This window comes from Amia ocellicauda, chromosome 12, assembly GCF_036373705.1.
Source record: "Amia ocellicauda isolate fAmiCal2 chromosome 12, fAmiCal2.hap1, whole genome shotgun sequence".
Classification (NCBI taxonomy): Eukaryota; Metazoa; Chordata; class Actinopteri; order Amiiformes; family Amiidae; genus Amia; species Amia ocellicauda.
The window spans coordinates 35,205,631-35,229,551 of NC_089861.1; the positions used below are offsets into that span (position 1 = coordinate 35,205,631).

The 23,921-nt window shown below is 43.4% G+C and overlaps 2 protein-coding genes across 10 annotated transcripts in view; one reads left to right on the plus strand and one right to left on the minus strand.

The window, feature by feature from the left end:
• LOC136764989 (carcinoembryonic antigen-related cell adhesion molecule 1) lies at window positions 1-14,219 on the minus strand. Of its 5 annotated transcripts, XM_066719406.1 has the most exons (10): window positions 14,103-14,219; window positions 13,702-13,779; window positions 13,059-13,391; window positions 8,704-8,979; window positions 5,933-6,214; window positions 5,413-5,682; window positions 3,966-4,080; window positions 2,804-2,835; window positions 1,753-1,775; window positions 1-1,445 (listed from the first exon to the last, which is right to left on the minus strand). In XM_066719406.1, exons 2-10 carry the CDS (start codon window positions 13,751-13,753, stop codon window positions 1,239-1,241), a joined length of 1,590 nt encoding a protein of 529 aa, XP_066575503.1. In that variant the 5' UTR covers window positions 13,754-13,779; window positions 14,103-14,219; the 3' UTR covers window positions 1-1,238. The 5 variants fall into 5 exon arrangements, with proteins under 5 accessions (XP_066575503.1, XP_066575502.1, XP_066575506.1 ...); XM_066719405.1 differs by lacking the exon at window positions 14,103-14,219 and having other exon boundaries at window positions 13,702-14,077; XM_066719410.1 differs by lacking the exons at window positions 2,804-2,835; window positions 14,103-14,219 and having other exon boundaries at window positions 1,327-1,445; window positions 13,702-14,080.
• Window positions 14,188-23,921, plus strand: part of LOC136764990 (carcinoembryonic antigen-related cell adhesion molecule 1) — a 25,591-nt gene continuing 15,857 nt past the window's right edge. For 4 of the 5 annotated variants that reach the window (XR_010821283.1, XM_066719413.1, XM_066719411.1 and 1 more), the window contains exons 1-3: window positions 14,188-14,258; window positions 14,400-14,481; window positions 17,668-18,000. Coding sequence is in view for 4 of the 5 variants with exons in the window: in XM_066719413.1 (XP_066575510.1) it covers window positions 14,433-14,481; window positions 17,668-18,000 (382 nt within the window). In the remaining variant the exon portion in view is untranslated. Of the gene's footprint in view, window positions 14,259-14,329; window positions 14,482-17,667; window positions 18,001-23,921 lie in introns of those variants that run through there. The other variant, XM_066719412.1, reaches the window with a different exon arrangement.

The following is a 23,921-nucleotide window of genomic DNA, read 5'->3' on the forward strand; positions in this document are numbered from 1 at the left end:
TTGTCATCACTTGTTTATTTTCATGAGTTAATCACCATACAAAAATAACAGTCTGATACAGCATGAGGAGTTACATATACACACACATCTACACGTATATAAAAATCTGAAGTACCAAGTACCTGATGACAGATGAAGATTGTGGGACATTCTTTTTCAGCAAGATAAAGTAAAGGAACAGATATGAGGAACAGTAAATTAAGACAAAGGAGAAGGAGGAGAAGGAGAAGACGTTTGAGCTTCTCTAGGTTATGAAATGTCTTTCTTTTTCTTTCTTTCTTCATTCAATAATTCTGTCTGCACTGAAAACTGTTATCGGACGCACCGCAATCTAATAGATAGGCTGTGTGTGTGGGACATTCTTGGTACTTCCAAAAACTGGGGCAAGAGCAGTACAGGCCGGCATTGGGATGGGAGTAAGGTACAGTGGAAAGTCCCTTACAGCTTGTTCTGATTACCAGTAATTCACTTACAGTACAACTTAAGTCTAAAGGTTACAAGATAAGGAATGACTGATTGCCATATGGGAGAGGTCATCGACATTCATAATCACAGGTCAATAAAACAATCTAAGGCTACTTTCTGCAGTGGTGACAAAGTGACAGGCTGGTATACAAACAGCCACATGGCACAGAAAATCCCTGTCCACAGAGGCTTGCCTTGCAGAGTTAGTCTCAGGCTGTGATGGGGAAAAGCAAGTAAAAACAGTACCAGCTACCACCATATTAAATAGAGCATAAAACACTGACTAAAAACACAAGGCCACTGTTTCCTGATGAGATTTTTTCTTTCAGTTCCCCGTGTGTGTGTGTGAGAGAGAGAGTGTGTATTCATGTGTCATTCCTGTGGGATAAATAAAATTACGGCAAGCCCATCAGGACAAAAAGGGGTCTTGGCTTGTCTGTGTAACAATAACAGTGCCCTGTTTACGTGACATTCAGAAGACAAAAGCAAGTGAAATAAAGAGCAGTTATTGCAGCGAAGTTTTGGCTTTGGTTCCCATGTGAGATGGAGAGAGAGATGGTTGCATGAACGCATCACCACACAACCTATGGAGCCATACAGAACCAGACATGTTTTCTGCTGTTCGCCCCATAGCATTGTCTGCATGAAGCACAGGTCCCTCACTGGACCCACACCTGACACGCAACTGTATCATCTTGTAGGCATCACACATACACTGTTTCACATACACCCTGCATTGCACACACACTGCATCGCACACTCACTGCCTCGCACTACTTCCCATTCGAGTTGGGGGAGATGATGGTGATGGACTTGGTGCTGGGTCTGCCCACCTCTGCATACACCGTGGATAGCTGTCCGGGTGGGGTGCTGCCTGCGGTGCGGATGGTGGTGTACTCGGTGGTGGTGGGCTCCAGCTGCACCCCCCCCCTCTGGTTTGCGTTCTTAATGATCGTGGGGTCAGCGTAGTGCAGGCTGTCCTGGAGAGAGAGAGAGAGAGAGATTTATCTGACATATTTTGATTGTTATTAGTGATAGAAGTAGTAGAAGTAGTGAGCAGTAGTAATAGTAGTAGCAGCAGTAGTGGCAGTATGTCGTGTTCTGCAGCTTAGCTTTGATTAATTAAGGTATAATGTGCTGTACTGATTTGTTGTGTAGTCTATTGTATTGTACTGTAATTTAGTATAGTGTCCTGTAGTCTAGTATAGTATCCTGTATTGTATTGTAGTATACTGTACTGTATTGTACTGTAGTCTAGTGTACTGTAACAGTGAAAAAGTAGCTTACCTCATTTCCAGCGTTAGTTTGACCTACAACACAGGGAGAGGGAGAGGGAGACACAGGCAGTGTCAATTGAGGGGTGCAGGAGGCTCTGACACTCAGGGCACAGGATTAACTGCCACAGTGCATTACCATACACACACAGACACACACACACACACAGGCCTGCATGGTTGCTGTTGCCATCAAACACTGTGCAGTGTCTCATCTCACACAGTCATTTTTGTCACATAATTGTAAGGATTGGGGGGAGGGGGGGATTGTGTGTGTGGGGGGTTAATTAAACAAATAATAAAAATCAGACAAATATCATCACAAACCAGAACCCCCACCCCTACACAACAACAGCACAAACCAGCCACCAGACTGCAATCTGATCTATTTAATTTGATCTGATTGGACCTGATTGAAGCCGTGGTGAACATTAAATATTAGTTAATCCAATCAGAATCCAATTAAGTAATTAATCTCAGTTCTGTTACCAATTTGTCAGCACAGCAGGGTCAATAGTGGAGCATGACTTTTTTCCCAGAGGGGTGGGTTTTGAGGGAAGAGAAATTGGTCTCTTAACTGTAGCAATTGCTGTAACAGCTACATAGAGAGTGGAAGGGGTAGGGGGTGTGGGTCTCATGTGGGAGTGGGGGGGCTTAAGGAGGGTGTACTGGGTGGGGCAGGGATAATGCTCCCGTTAGTGTTAATGTGTGTTAATTTGGAAACAACTGAAAACTGTGTGCTTTTTTTGTTTGGCCATCACACACAGAAGCAGCCAAAGCAGGATGCATGCACACAGTGACCTGGACATTTGTCACACGTACAGTACAGCAGCAGCAAGCTCGGACCATGGTGCAATGCTACGGCAGCTACAACATACTGAAGGAGATAAGAGATATTTAAGTACATCTGCCAAGGTCAAGATCACCTAGTCTTTCTGTACCCCTCTGCAAGACTCCTCAAACATCCGTGTCAAATCGCCATGGGGAGTATTCCAGTTGATTTGTTTTTAGGGGGGACCAAGATTGACATGGAAAAGTCAAACTATTATACAGCTCATACTTACTGCAGTGAGCTCTGCTGGGACTGAGGGGCATCCTGTACCAAGACAGAAGTGACATAGCCGTCAGTCTAGGAGCAGAACTGCGGGGGGTCTGCTGCTGCTACAGTGTGCCAATGTGCTAGTGTGTCTCCCATTCTCCCCGTTTTCTTTCCCTCTGTCTCACTCTCTCTCCATCTCCCTGCCACTATGGCCTTCTGATATGATCTCCACACTCCTTTATAACCACAAAGTGCACCATAAATACCTGGAGTTTGATTCAACACACTGAGGAGAAGCAAAGGCCTCTGGATAGATAAAGAACACACTCAGAGTGTGGGGGTGGAGCCTGCCTTCCATTTGCATTACTAGTGCATATCAGCGGCCTGCTTTGTGCCAGTGCATTCACATGGCTCTGCAGGCAAGCTGGCAGCGTTTCCTCCTGCTCTGCCCAGCGCTGTGGAGACTGATATTGTCATTTTGTGGTACTGTGCGATACTGTGTAGTACAGTGTGCTACTGTGACTGTGTGGTTCTCTGTGGTAATGTGACTATGGTACTGAGTGATACAGTCACTGTGTGGTAATGTAACTATGGTACGGAGTGATACAGTTAGTGTGTGCTACTGTGTGGTGTGGGCAGGGAGAGAGTGCACTCTGCATCGCACAGCACACTGCACAGTGTGCCGAGAGTGTGTCTTCCACTGACTGTTGGTGGTGCCCCTTTGCACTGTCCCCCCTCACACCCAACCCTTACATGTGTGTACAACATGCAGCAACATAACACCCACCACATGCAGCAACACAAACCCACATCTCACTCAGAACAACAAAGCCACACCACACTCAGTCACCGACTTCCTTCCCTCCCTGGGGGCTGGATGGAACTCAGCTCATCACACAGTGCCTGTCTGCTTGTGAAACTCAGGGGCAGCTAATCAGGCACATCCACAAAGATTGAGACACAGTAACAGAAAATGTCAAGAGCAACATATATAAGAAAAATAGCCAACTTCTGTATTTTCTTTTTGGTGCATAGTGACAGACAGAAACTGTGACCAGCTCTTCTGATCAATGTCTGCCTGCGCTATACTGACAGCACAGGAGAGAACATGATAGGGACATACACAGACACACATACATACACACACAAACACACTCACTCCTCCATTAGTAACCTGGAACACTCACCCCTTTTTCTTTACCATATAATACACAGCTGCTGTGAGCACTGCCATTACCACAAAACAGGCAATCACAATGCCTGCAATTGCCCCCCCACTCAGAGACTCAGAGAGATCCCCCCCTGCAGAGAGAAACACAGAGGGACAGTCTCAGCACAGGACAGCAGGGACACACAGAGACACAGTCATGAACTCTCTCACTCTCTTTCTGACACACACACTCATATTCCCTCATCTATCACCCTCAGCTAATGCACTAAAGACACAGTCCTGTTAGTCTTGGGGTTGAGGGTAGTTCCCTTGGTCCCCAGAGGAGGTGCTGTGTATGGTGTACTGGGGGTGGTAGAGATGATTGAGCCTCTGAGGCTCCAGGTGAAGGTTGTAGGGGGCACAGACTGGGCAAAGCAGCCCAGTTTCACAGCTGTGCTGGTGTTCACTGTGTCTGGGCTTGTGATGTTAGCACTGTACAGCCCACCTGTAATTCATAGAAAGAGAGAAAGGGCTGCTCTCAGTGCAGACTTTGACAAATGGGAGAGGAGCTCCACAGAAGCCCTGCATGCCAAGTTCTGTAGGAAGGTGCAGAAGCTCCACAGGAGCCCTTCCAAAACTGTGTGTCAAGCCGAGCTGGGGTCTCTGCTGGACGGTGCAGTGCAGAGGAGAGCACTGAAACACTGACTGCACCTAAAACACAGCAACTCAGAGTCCTTCCAGCACAGCTGGAGCTTCCTGTTTTCTTGAACAAAAGGTAACAAAGGGAACAGCAGGTCAGGTGTTCCGCCCAGGAATTTATAATCCCCCAGGGTCCAGGGAGGTGCAGGGCAGCTCGGGGCAATCTCTCACCTGTAAAATCTGTAAACCTCTTGAAAATTTTTGTTTTATTTTGTAACTTCCCTGTACTGTATCCATAGGCATAGGTTTAGAGGAGGACGGGAGGATACACCCCACCCAATATTGAGAGAATTCCTCCCCCCAATAATTTATGCCCAGCTCCATGGGTGTAGGTCCCACAATATTGACAGTATCTCCCACGCTTCAAAAGAATATTGACACGTTACCCCTCCTGCTTAAAATTCTAATACCCACTCGATATGCAAATCGATACCCCTCGATTCAACAACTCCACTCCCTCCTCTACAGCCACCCCCACCCCACTAGACAACAAACAACCCACCTCCCCCCGGTCTGTGGAGGACTACAGATGCATGTCCGCCCCAAATCTAAAACTAAACATATGCCACTGACTGGATCTAAATGCTTTGGCAACACTTATATGAACTTGTCATGACAATTTAGCTCAATTTGAATTTGTATTTGGTGTGTTTTCAGAATCATACTCTTAAAAATAACAATTATTCACACAGACACAGTCAGCTCTTACAGCAGACAGACAGACAGACAGACAGACAGACAGACAGACAGACAGAGACACAGTCATCTCCACAGTCATCTCTTACTGTCGAAAGTCAGGCCGTAAGTCCCAGTCCCTGTGCTCACTGGGTTGGTGGCCCTGCACTCATAGTCTCCAGTATCAGAGGGGCTCAGGAGGGCGAGGCTTAGGGTGCTGTTGTCTTTGGAGAGCGAGGCGTTAAGTGGGAGGGGCTGATTGACTCTGCTCCACTGTCTGGACTCCACAGGGGCGTCGGCCTGGCACTGCAGAGTTAGGTTCCCACCCACCATTGGCACCTCCCCTCCAGCAGGGAGCACTGTGACGCTGGTAATCAGCTCTGTGAAGATTCACCAGTCAGCACAGAGAGACCATCTGACTGACTGCACATAGATACAGTCACACACACACAAACGTATATACAGGCACACACACAGCCAGACAGATGAATGGGCTGCATACACAAAGTATAAATACACAGACCCATACACACACACAAACACATCCCTATACCCCCACTCACTGATGCACCCACATGCACAAGCAAATGCTCATGAACATGCACACACAGTCATTCTGCACTGACTCACCCAGCACAGTCAGCTCAGTGCTCACAGCCTCAGTTCTTCCAGTGCGGCTGTTACTGGCCCAGCAAGTGTAATTCCCACTTTGGGGTGCTTGGACCCTGGGCAGCCTGAGTTCTGGGCCCATATGGTCAGTCATGGTTCCATTAACGGCCCAGCGATACAGCGCCGGGGGGCTGGACTGTGCCAAACAGGACAGGGTGAGGTCTGAGCCCGCTGGGTATGTACCCTCCAGGAGAGAAGGAGGCAGGAGGGGGTGGACCGTGAGAGAGAGTTGTTCTGGGCCATCTAGGAACAGACAGGTGTGTTGAATGAGAGGTGAGTGCAGCTTGCTGGGTGTCAGGAAGCAGCCGGGGAATAGGCAAGAGAGATGGAAAAGAGGGGAAGGAGGGGGGAAGGGGATGCCAACGGCTCTTCATACAGGAGTTACGAATAGATTAACCAACCAATCGGTGTTTGATAAAGAGCTCCACACCAACAAGAGTGCTCTCCAGAACATTTCACAGAGACGGGGAGCACGGGGTGGGCCAGTCAGGAGCAGCAGCAGAGGTGGGCTGATCGTGTGACACTGCGGTCAATGGGATGTGTTGATATGGGATGCAATCCGGTGAAAGCCTTTGATGCAGCTCTGTCCATCTCCTGCCAGAGGAGCATAGAGGGAGAGGCCCTGCTGGAGACTGTTTAAGAGATACTCTATTATATACGTTTTTAAAAAGACCGACTAAGCAAAATGAGTTTGTTTCATCACTGGCAATTCCTTGTCATTGATGTAAAGCAAGTTGAGGCGTCTTTACACTTTACAGTGTCTCCCAAATTACAGTTTATTAACATAGTATGTTGTTATTAACATTGTACTTATTAACTACATGTTAGTTTCTCAAAAGAACAGTGTAATTATGCATTTGTTAACATGTACTTGACATGTTAAGTGTTATGCGTAACTCTTGTGCATAGATTTACAGTTTCCGTGTCACCTGCCGTCATTCAGAGTCAGGGGGATAAATTAAAATTTCGATCCGATATTTCAAATTCTTTGCAATTAACCTTATTTTGTACAGAATAACCTAATGATTAATCCAGTATATATTATTTGATGTTCTATCAAACACAGAGAAGTTCAGATCCAATTATGTAAAATTGTTGTGTATTAGTACACTGTAAACAGAGTTTTCCATCTTGACATTTCGAGCTCTCTGCGGGCGAGTATTGTGTTACCAAAACATGGATAGTCCAGTAGTGCTGTCTGGTTCCAAAACATGTCATCATTGTCAATATTTTCTGAGATTTTGTATCCCCCCACCCCCCCATTTCAGAATGCGGAGAATGCAGGGAATGCTTCACATCGTTAGAAAGCTGAGAGTCTCAGCTGTCATGGGATACTAAAACACTTGGCAAACAACACATGGGTACACATGGGATTGAAGAGAAGCACATGGATTTGGTGTCCTTTTAAGTGTAACAGAGGGGTTTATCAGCTTAAGGGGTTGCCACATTGTTCTATGCTTTAATTCAGAGTACATTGAGACATTAATCTGTGTAATTTCAATAAAAACTGGAAAAATGTAGCTGTTCTAAAACTTTTGACCAGTAATGTAATTATTATTATTATTATTATTATTATTATTATTATTATTATGATATAAGGCTAAGAGGAATCTGAGCTGTTGCTCGAGTCCAAACAGGCCTACCGAATGTCGATTGTCATGCCAGGCTGGCAACCTCCCCTCCTGCACACACAGTGAGTGCCCATTACCCCAGGGGCACAGCTGACTTTCTCCCCTGAGTGTTGACAGAGCGGGGCGAGAGAGAGCGCTTATCAGACCAGGGTCATGCCCAAACAAAACATCCCTCCCGTCAGATGCTTACTGATGAGAGGCGCAGTACCACACTGATGCCAGCTTGCACACAATGCATGAACAAGACCTGCCTGCTCCAGACTACACCCCATCTGTACTGGTGTCATGGATAACTGTAGGAGGGGGGAGACAGAGACAAAGAGGGAAAGAGAGAGGGAGCAGATGGAGGTAGTGACAGAGATAGACAGGGAAGGAGAGAGAGGTAGAGGGAGGGAAAATGCAAATGAAGAACGAATGCAATAAATCCAAAAGGGCACAGCCCCCCTTCCTGGGCTCTTAACGCAGCTCCATCAGTTTCCTTAAATAAAAGGACAGATCGAGAGATGCTGGTGGAAAATGTCTGAAGTGAACTAAAGCTTGCATCGGCCTCCTTCAGAAATATGGGGGTGCTGCAAAGGACACCAGAGGGACAGATGGAGAGACAGAAGGACAGACAGAGCTCAGCCTGGGTGCAGCACAGGCCCCTGGAAGTGGGAATCTTGGATGCAAATGGCTCAGAGTGTAGAGAGGACAGGAAGCACACAGGATGGGCTTTGGACAGAGGAGAGACACATAGTGGGGGGCTGTAACACAGTGTCTGTCAGGTCCTCCACAGCTCCCTGCCTCAGGGGCAGGGGGGACAGCCCAGTGGCATAGGGTGACTTTTTTTGATGGGGGCAAGGGTAAGAGAAATTGTGAATGTTAACTGTAGTGATTCCAGCTAAGAAGGGGGGTGAATGTTTTACATCTGGACTCCCAGATTCCTGACTGGATCAAAAAGTTTCTGATTAAGGATTCCAGTTCCCCCCCCTCTGCCCCCCCCATGCTATGCCACTGGGACGGACAGACAGACAGTCAGTGTGGAAGGCAAGTGGCAGGACTGGGAGACTGAGCTCTTGCAGATAGAACTGCGAGGGGATGGGGGACTGTGGACTCACTCACAGCTCACAGTGAGGTTGTAGCCCAGGCTGGCGGTGTTGCCCACTGGGTTGCTGACCGAGCAGAACCAGGGCCCCCGGTCGTCCCGTTGGACAGTGGTGATGATCAGGGTCTGGCTGCCATTGGTCAACTGGGTCTGTGGTCCAGTCCCGACCTCGGAGCTGCCATTGAGCCAGCGATACTGGAGGTCCAAGCCCGAGGCAATGCACTGCAGCGCCACGGTGACGAACTCCACTGGGTCGGTCTGGTTGGCCCGCACTGAAACATTGGAGGGCGGGTCTGGGGACGGGAGACAGAGAGGACAGAGGGGGCAGGGTGAGGCATCCACACTGTGTGCAGTGCTGAGGTAGCTGTGACCCCCAGCTGCCCTTTCCCATCTGACCCATGCAGCACTGCAGCCAGCCAGGGTTGAGAGAGGTCACACAGGGGTCAACACTGTCTCCCACCTCTGTAGTTCACAATAATATGAGAAAATTATCGTATTGTGAAAGTTTGAGAGAGAGAGAGGGGCAGAAGGTAGAAAGAAATGTATTCCCTATTAAACCAGGACTGAATGCACAGAAAGTATAAGCAGCTCCCTCCCCCAGTTTCTTCACATGACAGACCAGGATCAAGTGTCTGTTCTGCTGGGAGAGGGGTGCATAGCCCCCCCGGCGGCCCAGTGTGGGGCTGCCTGCCACAGCCTGAGAACAGCATGGAGGGAACCTGTGCACTGGCACCAGTGCTGCATTATAAACTGTAGTGTCACACTTACAGAGAAGTATGTACAAGTGAGTATTTGTATTTCTTTAATATCTAATTTATTTTTAATGTATTACTTTGATTTGCAATTTAGCTGTTGTGATGCTATATGTTCCCTTTGGCTTTTTGTATTTTATCTCTATTAATCTGTACATGTGTTTTACACTCTCTAAACTTAGGCAAAGCCACCTGTGTGTCTTCTTACAATATGAAGGAATGGGGGCAGGGGTAGTAGGGGCAGGCATCCACACTGGGGAAGCTGTGACCACCAGCCTGAGAAGACTGTGCCACAGACATACCTGCACAGCACAGGTACGGGAAGAGAGACTGACCCCTGAATGGCCAGCAATAGGTTAGAAATGCGGTACAAATATCCTAATGGATTTTAAAAGATTTTTGGGGAGTTTATGTTTCTGTTTTTCCTCAACTTCAGAAAAAACATCAATATGACACTTATCTACAGGTCAGTGCTTTGCTTGGGAGTTTGGTGTTTCTTTGGGGTGACGTAGCCAATTTAAACTGCTATGGTGTATTCACTGTCAGGGTGAGGCCTTGAATCCGAATAAGACCATGCCACTTCAGGATCTTGGCTGCCCTTAGCCGCTGCACACAAAGCCCCTGACACAGAGACCCAGAGATGAGCTGCAGGGGCCGAGTGCCGCCCAGCTTTTCTCACTGGAGACGATTCCCACAGGAAACAACATGAAACACTCTCTAACTCAGAGCACTGCAGGCTGAGGAGACACTGGGGCAGTTCAACACACTGACACACACATACACACACACACACACACACACACACACACACACAGAAGCACACTCATAATCACTCAAATAGATACGCACTCTTATTCACACAGACAGATTCAGTTACACAATCACACATTTTCAGATACTAAATTGAATATTATTAAAATTGGGACATTCAGTCTTTTCTCTTCTGACCAAGAGGAAATCCAGACAGCGTCTGCCAAAAGTTTAAACACTTCCTAACTCGGTACATCAGTCAGCTGGGACTGATACAGTCCTCTCTTTCGGACAGTGGCTCTCAGGACTGATCCCGGACACCTCTGTCCAACATGTCTGTTCTCCAGCTCAGCTCAGTGTCACTGAATCAAACTCTCCCCTGAAGTCAGCATGGTACCCATGGGAAACTTTTCCTGATTGTAAACAGCTGGGAGAATACAGTGATCTATACAGCACTGAAACTCAAATGATTGTAAGATAAGCGATTGAGAGAACAAGGCACATGTAGCCAATAGATTTGTTAAGGTGTTCATTATGTATCTATGAGCTCTGGGGCTGAATCAGCGACAAATGTCACACATACACACATATTTGCATACACATACACCTATACACACTCTGAACTGACACCATTGATAGACAAGTAACAGTTTAATGAGCATCTATGAGACTGAACCTAGCACAGATTAAAACTTGAAAACTAAAGGAGTTAGGTTTAAACAACTGCACACTCACACACACACACACACACACACACACACACACACACTCACTCATGTATTTGGGAGTGAACTGTATTTTTCTGCATATAGTGGGACCTATTATACAAAGTGTCGATATTTATAACTGTATAAGGATTTATTTGCGACAAGTTCTTGTTTACACCTTTTCCTGTATTCAGGAACGATTAATCAAACTTCATGTTCGAAATAGCGACAATTCTAAAGCCATTTCCATGCATAAATTAAAACAGGGACAACCTATGCACCGCCTACGAGACAGCACAATCCAAAAAGCGAGCAAAGTCGAAGCACGCATTTAACCAATAGTGAAGAATGAACCCATTCCAAGGTAGAACAATACGCGTTTTTTGCAACAATGTGCAAGGTTAAATGCTGGTGTTCACTGAACCACACATATTACACATTTACTATATTACTATATCCTTGTCTTTGAATAAGGTTTAAAATAAAGGTTAAATTGTTTCGATGTGAAGAAAAACAACACTGGGATAACTAACATATGTTTTCCCATATGAAACTCTGGTGTGCCTGTGTACAGTTGTGGTCTTAACAAGTATGCATACACTATTTTCCAAAAGTAATTTACCATTGAATGAAGTGTAAGTTGTTCTCTGTTCAACTATATATGACAGTAACATGTATTTTAAGTATGTTGAACATTGTTGCAAATAGAGGGTGTGCATACTTCCAACTACAACTCGACACATTCATATTAAATTATGAAACCATAGACCTTTTGGTGAATTAAGTACTAAAAACTAAACAGTAATATCTGGCACACACAAGAAACTTGTGTCATATAGAAATAACACATGGGACAAAATAGCCAACAAAATAAATGTACAAGAAAAACACGACTTGATAGAAACAATATAATTTTAAGAAAGTTCCCTTTCGTTCAGCCGTTATTGTGCTCTCTGGAAAGTGATGCAATTGCCTTCTGTCTCCTCAAAGCTCCTGTCACTTGAAGCATGGGTGATTGCCCACTTCCCCTTAGCTCTTAACTAGGACATCTTGTCTGCACTTATTAGCCTTTACAATCTAGGATGTAGGACTTGTATTTTGTAATAACTGTATATTTGTCCTATATACGTGTGTAATTATGAGCTTGTAAATGTATTATGTTTTGATCTGTAATTGTAATACTGTATTATTGCACTTTTGTAATGCTATTATATTTTGTAAGTCGCCCTGGATAAGAACGTCTGTTAAGAAATATATAATAATAATAATTGGCTGTCTCACCATGCTGATCCCCTCCCGGTCTCTATACCGACCCAGTAGCCTAAATTCCCAGTGCTATTTATTCAAATGCTGGTATGGCACGCACGATATGTAGTCCGGCTTTCCAGATCTCCATTCAGCTCCTCACACAGGTCAAATATTGCGGTTCATATCCAGCCTGAATCATTTTTAACCTCATCATTGTGCATGTTAAGGAAAGACATTCTTTACTTAAAAATGCTTCGACGGATTTGCCTTTGATGACCCTGATAATGCTGTTGTATATGGAGGATAATTTCATAATAAATAAATCAATAAAATACGAAATCAATCAATAAATCAGCATAAACAAATAGATAAATAAAAAAGGGAAATAAATCGAAATGTTTTTTTTTTAATCGAATTATGTATCTATTTCGTATGTTATGTACCTGAAATATTTGATGAATCGCTCCGCTTCCCTTACGTGCACAGGCAATGATATGCTAATTATGAAACTGTCGGTCTTTTCAGGATTTGTCGGATTGCTAAAAACAGTCGCTATTTGACATGCATTGTCGGGAAGGACGAAATCCACATCTGATGAATCACAAACAGTTCTTAAACCGTTTATTCTGTCCATCATTTTTTTAACCGACACTTTGATGAATAGAGCCCAGAATGTGACCCCAGGCACCCTCTCTCCTCTTCCTCTGACCCAGGAAACACTCCAGTCAGAGGTCACCCAGGGTCAGCACTCCCCAAACCCCCTGAAATGTACACAGCTCATCCCTCTCTCAGCACACACACATACACACATAGATACAGACACACGCACACAGCAAGACTATGTCTCTAGATAGACCACAGAGTCGATTAAACAGCAGGTTTCCTACAGAGGTGTTCAATTGATCAGTTACTCACTGTAGACCCTGAGCTCCACCTGTCCAGTCAGAGTGGCACCTGCATTAGTTATAATGTTGACACCGTACGTCCCCGTGTCTCCCAGTGTCAGCTGTGTGATCTGCAGAGCGCCGGTGGATCTGTCCACACTGACTCTGCCCTTGTACCCGTCACCGTATGTTGACCCTCCAGGAGCTGAAGTGATCACTAGTGGAGATGCATCACTGGTGCCATTCCTCCAGGTAACTGTCAGTAATGGTGTTGGTGGATTGACAGCGGTGTTGAGCCTCACGCTGCCTCCTACTGTCCCATTCACAGGGCCGGGGGGGAGGACAAGCTGCAGAGCACAGCACCCTGTGGGGGGGAGATTGTTATATTTGTATTATTAGTAGTAATAGTAGTAGTAGTAGTAGTAGTATATAATAATAATAATAATAATAATAATAATAATAATAATAATAATAATAGAATGAAAATGAATGAAAGTTGCTGACACTGCTACACACTCACTGACATCGCAGCTGTATTTACTCAGTGCTATACACTACACGTGTCCCCCAGCCCTGGTCCTCACACCTCCCTCTGTCCTGGTTCATTTTCTCACTGAGTGTCCAGTTTCCAGACTGCAGCTCACACTGTACCGAAAGAAAATCCGCTATCTCACCTGTAGCCGTCAGCAGGAGGAAGACGAGCGAGCCGCGGCACCGTGTGGGCATCCTGACCCGTATAGCTGCGTCTGATCCTTTCAACAGAGAATCACAATCTAATTGTCCAACTGGCAAGCGAAATAAACTGGCTGACTGATACTCTGATACCGGAGTCTCCACAGCCCTAAACTGACCGCACCTCCCCGAAACTCCACTCCTTCCCGGTAACCACACCTCTTACAGCAGCGCAACAGGCTAATAAAATGAAAGTACAAACTAGCAAGTTTTAAAAACATACTGCAGACATCACAAACCACAACACAACAATGATGTTTATTAGTCACTAAAGTCCTGGTTAATAACCCTGCTAGAAGGAGGGCATAATACAGCGATGTTGTGCAGATTAATACAAACGGACGTTTCTTGCGTTGTTACGCTGTGCAGTACTGCTGTGCTTTGTGCAGCTGGCCGTTAACCGTGGCTGTGCACTGCCTCCCCGCGGTGAAACACCAGAGTCCGCTCTGCTGTGAGTCCATGTGTGTGAGCTCAGTGTGTCGAGGAGGAAGTGCTGAAAGTAAGTGGTACAGTTTATAATAACTGTGTGTGTGTGTGTGTGTGTGTGTGTGTGGGGGGGGGGAAGGGGGGTGTAATCATTCACTTGCTCTATGCCCCCCGCCACACACAGTTATTATAAACTGTACCACTTCACTTTCAGCACTTCCTCCTCGACACACTGAGCTCCGCGGACATGCAGAGGACAGCGGCTCTCTCTGCGCTCCTCCTGGCGCTGACCACAGGTACCGACCCACACCCTCACCGGACACTCAATACACACAGCTGACACCCTATATTATTATTATTGTTGTTATTGTTGTTATTGTTGTTGTTGTTAATAATAATAATAATAATAATCATGTTCATATTAATATTATAACAACTAGAAGTTGCAAGCCACTTTTCGGCTTCCATGCTCCATTGGTAGGTTTCAGATTTTAGTATGCATTTGTCGTTTGAATGTAAGCATTTAAATGTCAATGGAGTAGGTTATAATACACATTTGAAGTTTACATTATTGTGCTATTTGAGGTATGTATTTCAGTGTTAGTGGATTTCAATGTACATTGGCAGACTGCATGCTTGTGTTTTGTAGGTTGCAGTTGTATTTCAATTAATTTTATGATATATGTGTATTTTTCATGCTTGTTATGCAAGATGCTAAATGCAATTTCAAAACATGGCCACATGATGGCGCCATATGTATACATAGGGATTTTCTGCTTTGTATTTGACTCAAAATTTAAAGCTGTCAATTTCGATTGGAGTACTGTTTTGTATCCTGTCGGGTCCATCGACTTTGACAGATCTCTATACTAGTGTTACTCACTGAAAATGTGAGTACTCTAGGCCTTACGGTTTTGTAGAAAATGTTACAATTGTAGTAATTATGGTGAGTTTTTGAATATGGCTTTTTCTGGGGTCAAATTATCATGTGTAGAAGATATGCACATTTTACATACATGCACATTCATTGGCTTGTGGCAGGCATGTTTTTGCATGCAGTCACTTGCCATTTTCAGATTTGATAGACAGATGTATCAGTGTGTTATATGCAAAGTTTGAGCACACTGACCCCTGTTGTTTCAGATAAATATTCATTTTAATATACTCATGCACAGATATGTATTATCCAATATGGCAGCTAAAGCATGTATCCCAGTATCTTCAATTTCTGATTGTGGGTTCATGGCATGAGCATTAACCAATGTGTGAAGTTTCATAAGTGAACTGTATTCCAGTGTGCAGAAAATGTGTAATATGTGTGATGGGGTGAATACATTATTTTTGTTTGGCCCACATCAGCCATGCTTTTCAGTGGAGCATTTTGCCTTTAACAAACTTGGTAGAGTCATGCATGGTAAATTTGAGTACAGTGTGCCTTACGGTTCTGAAGAAGTCGTCACTGGAAGTTTCAACAAATTATGTAACATATGGCCGCCAAACCTTGTGTCCCACTGACTGAATGACTGAATGACTGACTGACTAGAATGACATAGCTTTGCTGATAAACACAATATAGTGGCTACATCATGTGACCAGCATGTATAGTTTTCACAATTGAGATAGCATATGTCTCTACAACCCTGCCAAGTATCTTTTGTTTTCATGCAACCTTTAGTGTTCTAGAGGCATTTACAGTTTTGGATTTTGGCGGAAGAAAAACATACTAAAAATCCTAACAGAAACAATAGGCTTCCAGAATGAAACCATTATCTGGGTAGGTGTACAGTTCTCTGTGCTCAGAAATAAGATCAGACTCAAAAATTAGATTCAGTCTTGATAAACATCTGGAGGAGTGCGAGCCTCCTGCTGAAGCAGAAGTGCTTCCTGTGCGAGAGGCGAGAGCATCGTCTGTTAACAGCGACTGTGTCAGTCCATATGGAGAGAAGATTCAGCACAGTGCTACAATACAGAGTTGTAACCGGTTCCTCTTCCCTGTTATTAGTTAGTGCAGAGGTGAGTCCTGGGCAGAGTGGGGATAAATATAGACACATATTTAAAGTATATGACATTTGCACTGTGCTGATTAAAACAATCACACCCCTGCTCTACACTAGGGCATTACAGTGCTGCACCGACACATTTGTTCTGGCAACGTTGTGTGAGGTTGTAGTTTGGGAGTATCTTGGTTCTGACATAGACAACGTGAGAAATATACACCAGTGGGGAGGGATAAAAAGGGGCTCTGTACTACAGAGTGGAGGTTCATGAGTTCAATCCCAGGTGGGGGGCACTGCCGTCATACCCTTGAGCAAGGTACAGTACCTAGATTGTGCCAGTAAAAACCCAGCTGTATTAATGGGTAATTGTAAAAATGTAAAAATGATATATATATGTGATATATTGTAACTCATTATCACCCTGGATAATGGAATTTGCTAAGAAATATAAAAAAAGAAATAAAAAATGTACAAACATGTCACTGACCACCTGAATTCAATGTTCTTTGATTGTTGCAAAATAAAGGTGTCTGCAGGTATTACTGGTTGTCTCTCTGGATGTCACGTGTGCCTCGGGGGCTCGGGAACAGAGGACCCAGGTGCAGTGCTGGATAGCGGGATCATTGGGAAGGCGTGGGTCAGGTACCAGCGGATCAGGGCAAGAAAGGCAAGGCAGAGTCGTGGTCGAGGTGACAGGCAGGGGTCGTGGGATCGGGCAAACAAGGACTGGGTGAAGACGTGGTCGAGGTCACTGGTGATGGTCAGAGGAGAGGAAACAGGGCTCGGAGGCGTATGCGGTGCTTGACGAGACTTTGCCCCGAGTGAGGGGTTTAAGACAGGGAGCAGGAACTGGGAAGAAAGGTGCAGAGCCAATGGAAACAGAGGAAGTGCACAAGGGAGACCAGAATGTTAATAAGGTGAATGACAGGTGAGAAGAGAACAATGAGGGGGAAAGGAAAGACAGGGAGACAGCGGCCTCTAGTGGAGAGACCGGGTGATGGCTGAAAACCATGACACTGGATTCTCACATATTCAATACAAATTTTTATTTTGCTTTCATATATACTGTATATTGTGATTTAGATTTTTTTTCATTATAATTACAAGTTTTTATCCTGTCATTTATGAATATTTTTTATTTTCAATGTATTTATATTTGTCAGTACATAACATTGTTTTGGAACATTTTGGCCAAATTCCCCTGGAGTTTGCAAGCTTCTGTGCTTTGTTCTGTGTTCTGCAACATCACTTTGTTCTGTGTTTGTTTTCTTTCAATGTTGCCACAACGTTATTTGGTTAGCTGGGCAGTGACTACTATACTGCAATGTCAATGCTTACCAAATTGCAGTACTGTATACTGTATAAAACTATATTAATAATAATAATAATAATAATAATATTATTATATACTACTACTACTACTACTACTACTACTACTACTACTATTACTACTAATAATACAAATATACAATCTCCCCCCCACAGGGTGCTGTGCTCTGCAGCTTGTCCTCCCCCCCGGCCCTGTGAATGGGACAGTAGGAGGCAGCGTGAGGCTCAACACCGCTGTCAATCCACCAACACCATTACTGCTAATTACCTGGAGGAATGGCACCAGTGATGCATCTCCACTAGTGATCACTTCAGCTCCTGGAGGGTCAACATACGGTGACGGGTACAAGGGCAGAGTCAGTTTGGACAGATCCACCGGCGCTCTGCAGATCACACAGCTGACACTGGGAGACACGGGGACGTACGGTGTCAACATTATAACTAATGCAGGTGCCACTCTGACTGGACAGGTGGAGCTCAGGGTCTACAGTGAGTAACTGATCAATTGAACACCTCTGTAGGAAACCTGCTGTTTAATCGACTCTGTGGTCTATCTAGAGACATAGTCTTGCTGTGTGTGTGTGTCTGTATCTATGTGTGTATGTGTGTGTGCTGAGAGAGGGATGAGCTGTGTACATTTCAGGGGGTTTGGGGAGTGCTGACCCTGGGTGACCTCTGACTGGAGTGTTTCCTGGGTCAGAGGAAGAGGAGAGAGGGTGCCTGGGGTCACATTCTGATACACGATATCTAGTCCAGCTTTCCAGATCTCCCTTCAGCTCCTCACACAGGTCAAATATTGCAGCTCATATCCAGCCTGAATAATTTTTAACCTCATCATTGGACATGTTAAAGAAAGACATTCTTTGCTTAAGAAATCTTTGACGGATTTGCCTTTGATGACCCTGATAATGCTGTTGTATATGGAAGATAATTTCCTAATAAATAAATCAATAAAATACGAAAATCAATCAATAAATCATCATAAATAGATAAATAAAAAGGGAAATAAATCAAAAAATAAAAATAAATTAAAGATCTGTTTTTCTATTACTGTACATCTAATGCACAAGATACTGTAGATACATTAACAGAAAATAATGTTTGAAAAAAAATTATCAGTTTCATACAGTACATGGACATCGTACTGCTTCCATCCTTGCTCAGAATCTGGCACCTCCATATTCCTGATGCAGCGGTTTAAACAGGCCTGCCCTTGGTAAGGAGGCCACCATGCCACTCCATCATCAACCCAGGACTTGGCAACTATGCTAGTGTTTTTCTCTTCTGTAAACTCAACAATAAGATACATTTTGAAGACCTAGTTCAGAACAAGAACATGTACATGACGAATTATGTAAACACATTATTCACTCTACCTTGTCTGTTATGAAAAGACAGACTCCTGCCTCTTTAAGCTTAAACTGTTACATAAGAAATAAAGCTACACCTTATGCAAGGATCTTACAAGGATGTATGCAGTAATACATATCACAAATCCTTATGCAAGAGGGGCACACAAACAAACCGATTACCATGAGGCACAAGAAAACACTTCCCGTCAATATCATCAAATTTGCAGCAGTGTACTGTTTGTGAAAGACCATCCACTAAATATATGCCTAAAACCGATGATTGTAATGGGTAGTCAAATAATGACTGCTGTTGTGCAAATACTGAAAATGCCACATACACTTCATCATATAGTACAAGAATATTTTTCACTTGTGCAATTTCCCCCCCTACCAGAATACAACTATTGGCAGCATCCAACTTTAAAGAACTCAGCATATATTTCCTTGTACTGCCGGGCACCATGAAAGAATGGTGGGAGTGGACCATCCCATATGCTCTTTTTTAGCCCTATGACTTTTGTTTATAGGGTTAGGTTCTATATTTTCTTTTTCAGAAAGTCTACACACTACTTGAGACAGAGGAAATCCAGGTTTTCTAACTAGTCATTTCACTTTTTTCAGGAAATTTTAATATCTAAATGAACTGAAAGAATCAAGTATTCCATGACATTTTACATCACCAGCTAAATGTACTAGGTTATGAATAGAATTGCTTTCCATAAACTGTTCCAAAATGTTTGACGAACAGAACAAGGATCTCATTTGCGTAGTCTGTGTATTCTAAAATCAAAGTTGGACTTGATAATATGTAAATTCCCACAAATAGCAAAACATTTTGGTAAATTGCTTCTCGCAGAATGCCTGACAACAAAACAGGGCCAGTGTACCACAGAAACTGACGAAATTCAGTGGCTTTCCAGCGATCAATTTCTTTCAAAGATCTTGGTTTCCTGGCAAACTCCATTGGGACATGGGGATAAAGACCAACAAGACTAAGGGACAATCTATTCACATCAAAGCCAGACAATCTACACACCAATGGTCCTTTGAGCCACAAGGTCAACAAACGTCGCATAACACCTAAACACACAAGATGCATGTAATTAATAGGCATTTGTGAAACCATGCCAAGAGCAATACCCTCAAAAGGTGAAGGCCCAAGATGATGTTCCTCGTCTCTCATTTCATTAAATCCTGTATCAGTCCTTAGCTGGGCATCTGTCTCTGGAAATGTGACTCTGTTCATAGAATATACACCTTCTTGGACACACTTTTCTTACTCATGCAGGTGCATCACATATGACTGATGATATGTGTAATTGCCTTCCTTCATATTCAAAGCCATGTTCCAGCTTGGCAATCTCTGACACAAAGTCCTCAAGGAAGATTTTGGCAGAAGTTGGTTAATGATTACCACAGTAGATTCCAATAATAACTGGCTCGTGCTGGGTGAAATTTGTAATCATTCCCAGAATGGGCCACAACTGTATGTTCGTACTTTTAAACAGAGGCAACCCATCAATTTTCACTTGCATCATAACCACAATCCTCCCCTTCTAAAGCTACAAATTCCTTCTGAAAAGGTAGATGCCCATCAGCATGCCCTTCAACTTTATCAGTCACAAAAACATCTGCACTAGGCCTACTATCCTCTACATCTATAGATTCCTCGCCAAGGCCCACATATCCTTCAGAACTCTCTCTGGCTGGATTATGCGTAGCCGACAATTCTTCTTCATCTGCAATAGTCTGCAACTGCCTCCTAACCCTGGCTTGCGATTGGCGATGTATTGTCCAATATGAACGTGGTTTGATTTTTCTGCTAGCCATGCACTTCAATCTATAACAAACAAAAAAATCTGAAAACAACACAGATCTAAGAATACTATTTAAATGTACTTACTCCTAACAAAACTAAAATATTTAAAATATTGTACACAGAACATGATATGATCACATAAATATGCTTTAAGTATAATATACATGTATACACTGAATGTACAAAACATTAGGAACACCTGCTGAAGGTGATTCCATGTGAAAGCTATGATCCCTTATGGATTTAACTTGTTAAATCCAATTCAATCACTGTACATGAAGGGGAGACATAATCACATAGAGATTTGGGCTTTTTCTTTTTATAGTGGCAACTTTTTTTTCTTTCCAGGACCTACATTTTGAGGGACTTTCGAATACTTTACCTAATGATATGTTATTGCTTTTTGTTAAGAGTAGGAGAAAATATAAGCACAACAAAAAGCGATAAAATTGATTGTTTAAGTATGATTCGCAAGTCCCACAAAGGTTGATTATGTCCTGGCCTGCGTCTCCTTTAAATGTATTAACTTGCCCGAGGCAACGGGTAGTATCGCATGATTGTAAATTGTATTGAACTTAGCGGTTGTTCGTTTTCATTAAACAATATTTTACAATTATAATGGCAGAGAACACTTAAATGAAGCGGCATTTAATGAATGTCAAGTTAAAGATAAATCTCATTATTAATATGTGTGCTTTTCAAAGCCTGTCCACTGCAACTTTACAATGTCATCGACGTCTTTTTTCCACACGAACCCAAAAAGAAACTAAATAGCCCGTTAAGCATTGAAAACGTTAATTAATGGAGCTGCCACAGAGGCTAAATCCTAAGAACTCAAATTGTAGCTAAAACAGATCACAAATATATTTTAGTAAGTAGGCCTATACAGTTCTGCTATAGAAACTGTACATAATGTTAGACTTAACTATCGTGTCAGGAGACATGGAAAATCCACCTATCGCATGGTAAACCATAGCTGTTTTTCACAATTAAACATTTTACAACTTAAAACATTCTTCAAATTCATTATTTAAAAATAGATTACCTTTCATCTAACTTTACCATTGAGGAGACTAGTATGTTGGAATTAATGATGAAAGCATACATGGCATACATATTACTTCTGTCAGAATCTACATTGGATTATAAAAAAGCATTTGATATTGCGCAAGGAATGGATACAGGAAAACGCAGGTACCGTTAATGCGATTTCGTACGGAAAACAGACAAGTACTTCACAGCACCAGCGAAAACTGCCATGTTACAGATGTGGGGGAAGACACCCACCTGATGTCTGTAATTTTAAATATGCTGAATGTTACTCCTGTAGAAAACGTGGCCATGTTTCCAGAGTCTGAAGTAGTAAAAATATAGATGCACTGAAGCAACCTAGGAGGGAGGAGAGGAGGAAAGTGAAGTGTACACAATGTTCAATGTGAGAAGCCAACAACAGAGGGAAAAGCCGATAACTGTGGAGGTTATTTTAAATGACCAGGAAATCACTATGGAGACTGACACAGGTGCTTCAGTATCAATAATTAGTGAAGTTACCATACGCAGAAAATGGGCCTTGGATAGCACACCTGCGTTAACACATCGGACGTGGTTCTGCGCACTTATACAGGAGAACAAGTTCCAATACTGGGGTCCATTTTAGTGTTTTGGTTAAATACCAAGGACAAGAGATACATTTGCCACTCAGTGTAGTAAAGTGGGAAGGCCCCAGTTTGCTGGGTCGGGACTGGTTAATGCAGTTGAAATTAAACTGGGCACAAGGTGCAGGATACCAAACGCTGCTAGCTAAGCATATATAACTTTTCCAGAGTGGTTTAGGCACACTCAGAGGAACGACTGGAAAAATACTAGTGAATTGTGATGGAGTGATCCCATCTCTATTACAACTACACTACTCATCGCTGGTTTAGTGTGATGCAGTGTGTTGTAGTTAAACTGTTTTTTAAAAGTTATTAATGGTGGTAATTTATTGTATTTAAAAAAAGGGCATGGTTGGTATTAACAACTCTTATGAACTTACCTGCAGTGAAGGGAAAGGGGGGGTTGGGCTGGAGTTGCTGGGGTTGGTGTGTTGGCAGCCATGTTGGTGAAAGGTAAAAGTGGTTACAGAGGCCATGCTGGAGAAGTGCAATATATGCTTGGCCATTACCCTATTTATTGTATTAAGGTAGTCACTCTTAATTCTCTGGCCATAAGGGAAGGGTTCAAGGGGTTATAGGAAAGGGGTGTTTGCAATAATGTTTAGTTTTATTTTTCTATGTACTAATGTTGGTTTGTTTTTTTCATGGTATTAGATATAATTAGTTTTGTTTATTGATATCATGAGAATGGATAATTTACTGTACTTGGGTCTATACTTTTAGATATTGAGATATTTATATTTTATTAGTGGTATGTTCTTGGGGGGAGGAGTTCTAGACCTTGGGGTATAAAGAGGGAGTGTGTGAACTGTTAGGGGTCAGTTGGAAGGTTGGGTTCCTCCAAGGAGGTGGCTAGAGTAGAGGGTAGCGCTTGTTTTCCCTGCTCTCAGGAGTTTTTCTGTTCTCTTGTGAAGGGATAGATTTTCTACCATTTTTCTGTCCAGCTATTTGTTTTTTTGTGTACGATAAAAAACTTAATTAAATTACTTTCTTCTGGAGAACTGTCTATAGTCTTACGTGTTCCCTGCTTGATAACACCTGACCCTGGGTCCGTAACATGGATCCAGAAGCCAGGCCACGCTTTTTTAAGCCAAGACCAGTCCCATACACCATGAAAGACAAAGTGGATCAAGAACTGGACCGATTGATCACAGAAGGGGTGATTGAACCAGTACAGTTCAATGATTGGGCAGCCCCAATAGTACCAATCCTAAAACCAGATGACAGAGTACGTATATGTGGAGACTACAAAGTCACAGTTAACCAGGTGGCAAAGACAGATACATACCCCATTCCAAGGATTGAAGACCTCTATGCTACACTGTCAGGAGGCCAGAAATTCACAAAAAATTATTTGAGCAACGCTTACCTTCAGATCCTTCTTGACGAAGGCTCCAACCATACATGACTATTAATACACATCGAGGACTATTTTGCTATAACCGTTTGCCATTTGGAGTGTCAGCAGCACCTGGCATTTTTCAAAGAATAATGGAATTGTTATTACAGGGCATACAGGGTGTGTGCGTGTACCTTGATGACATTCTTATTACAGGCCGAACCGAACAGGAACATCTTGCGAAT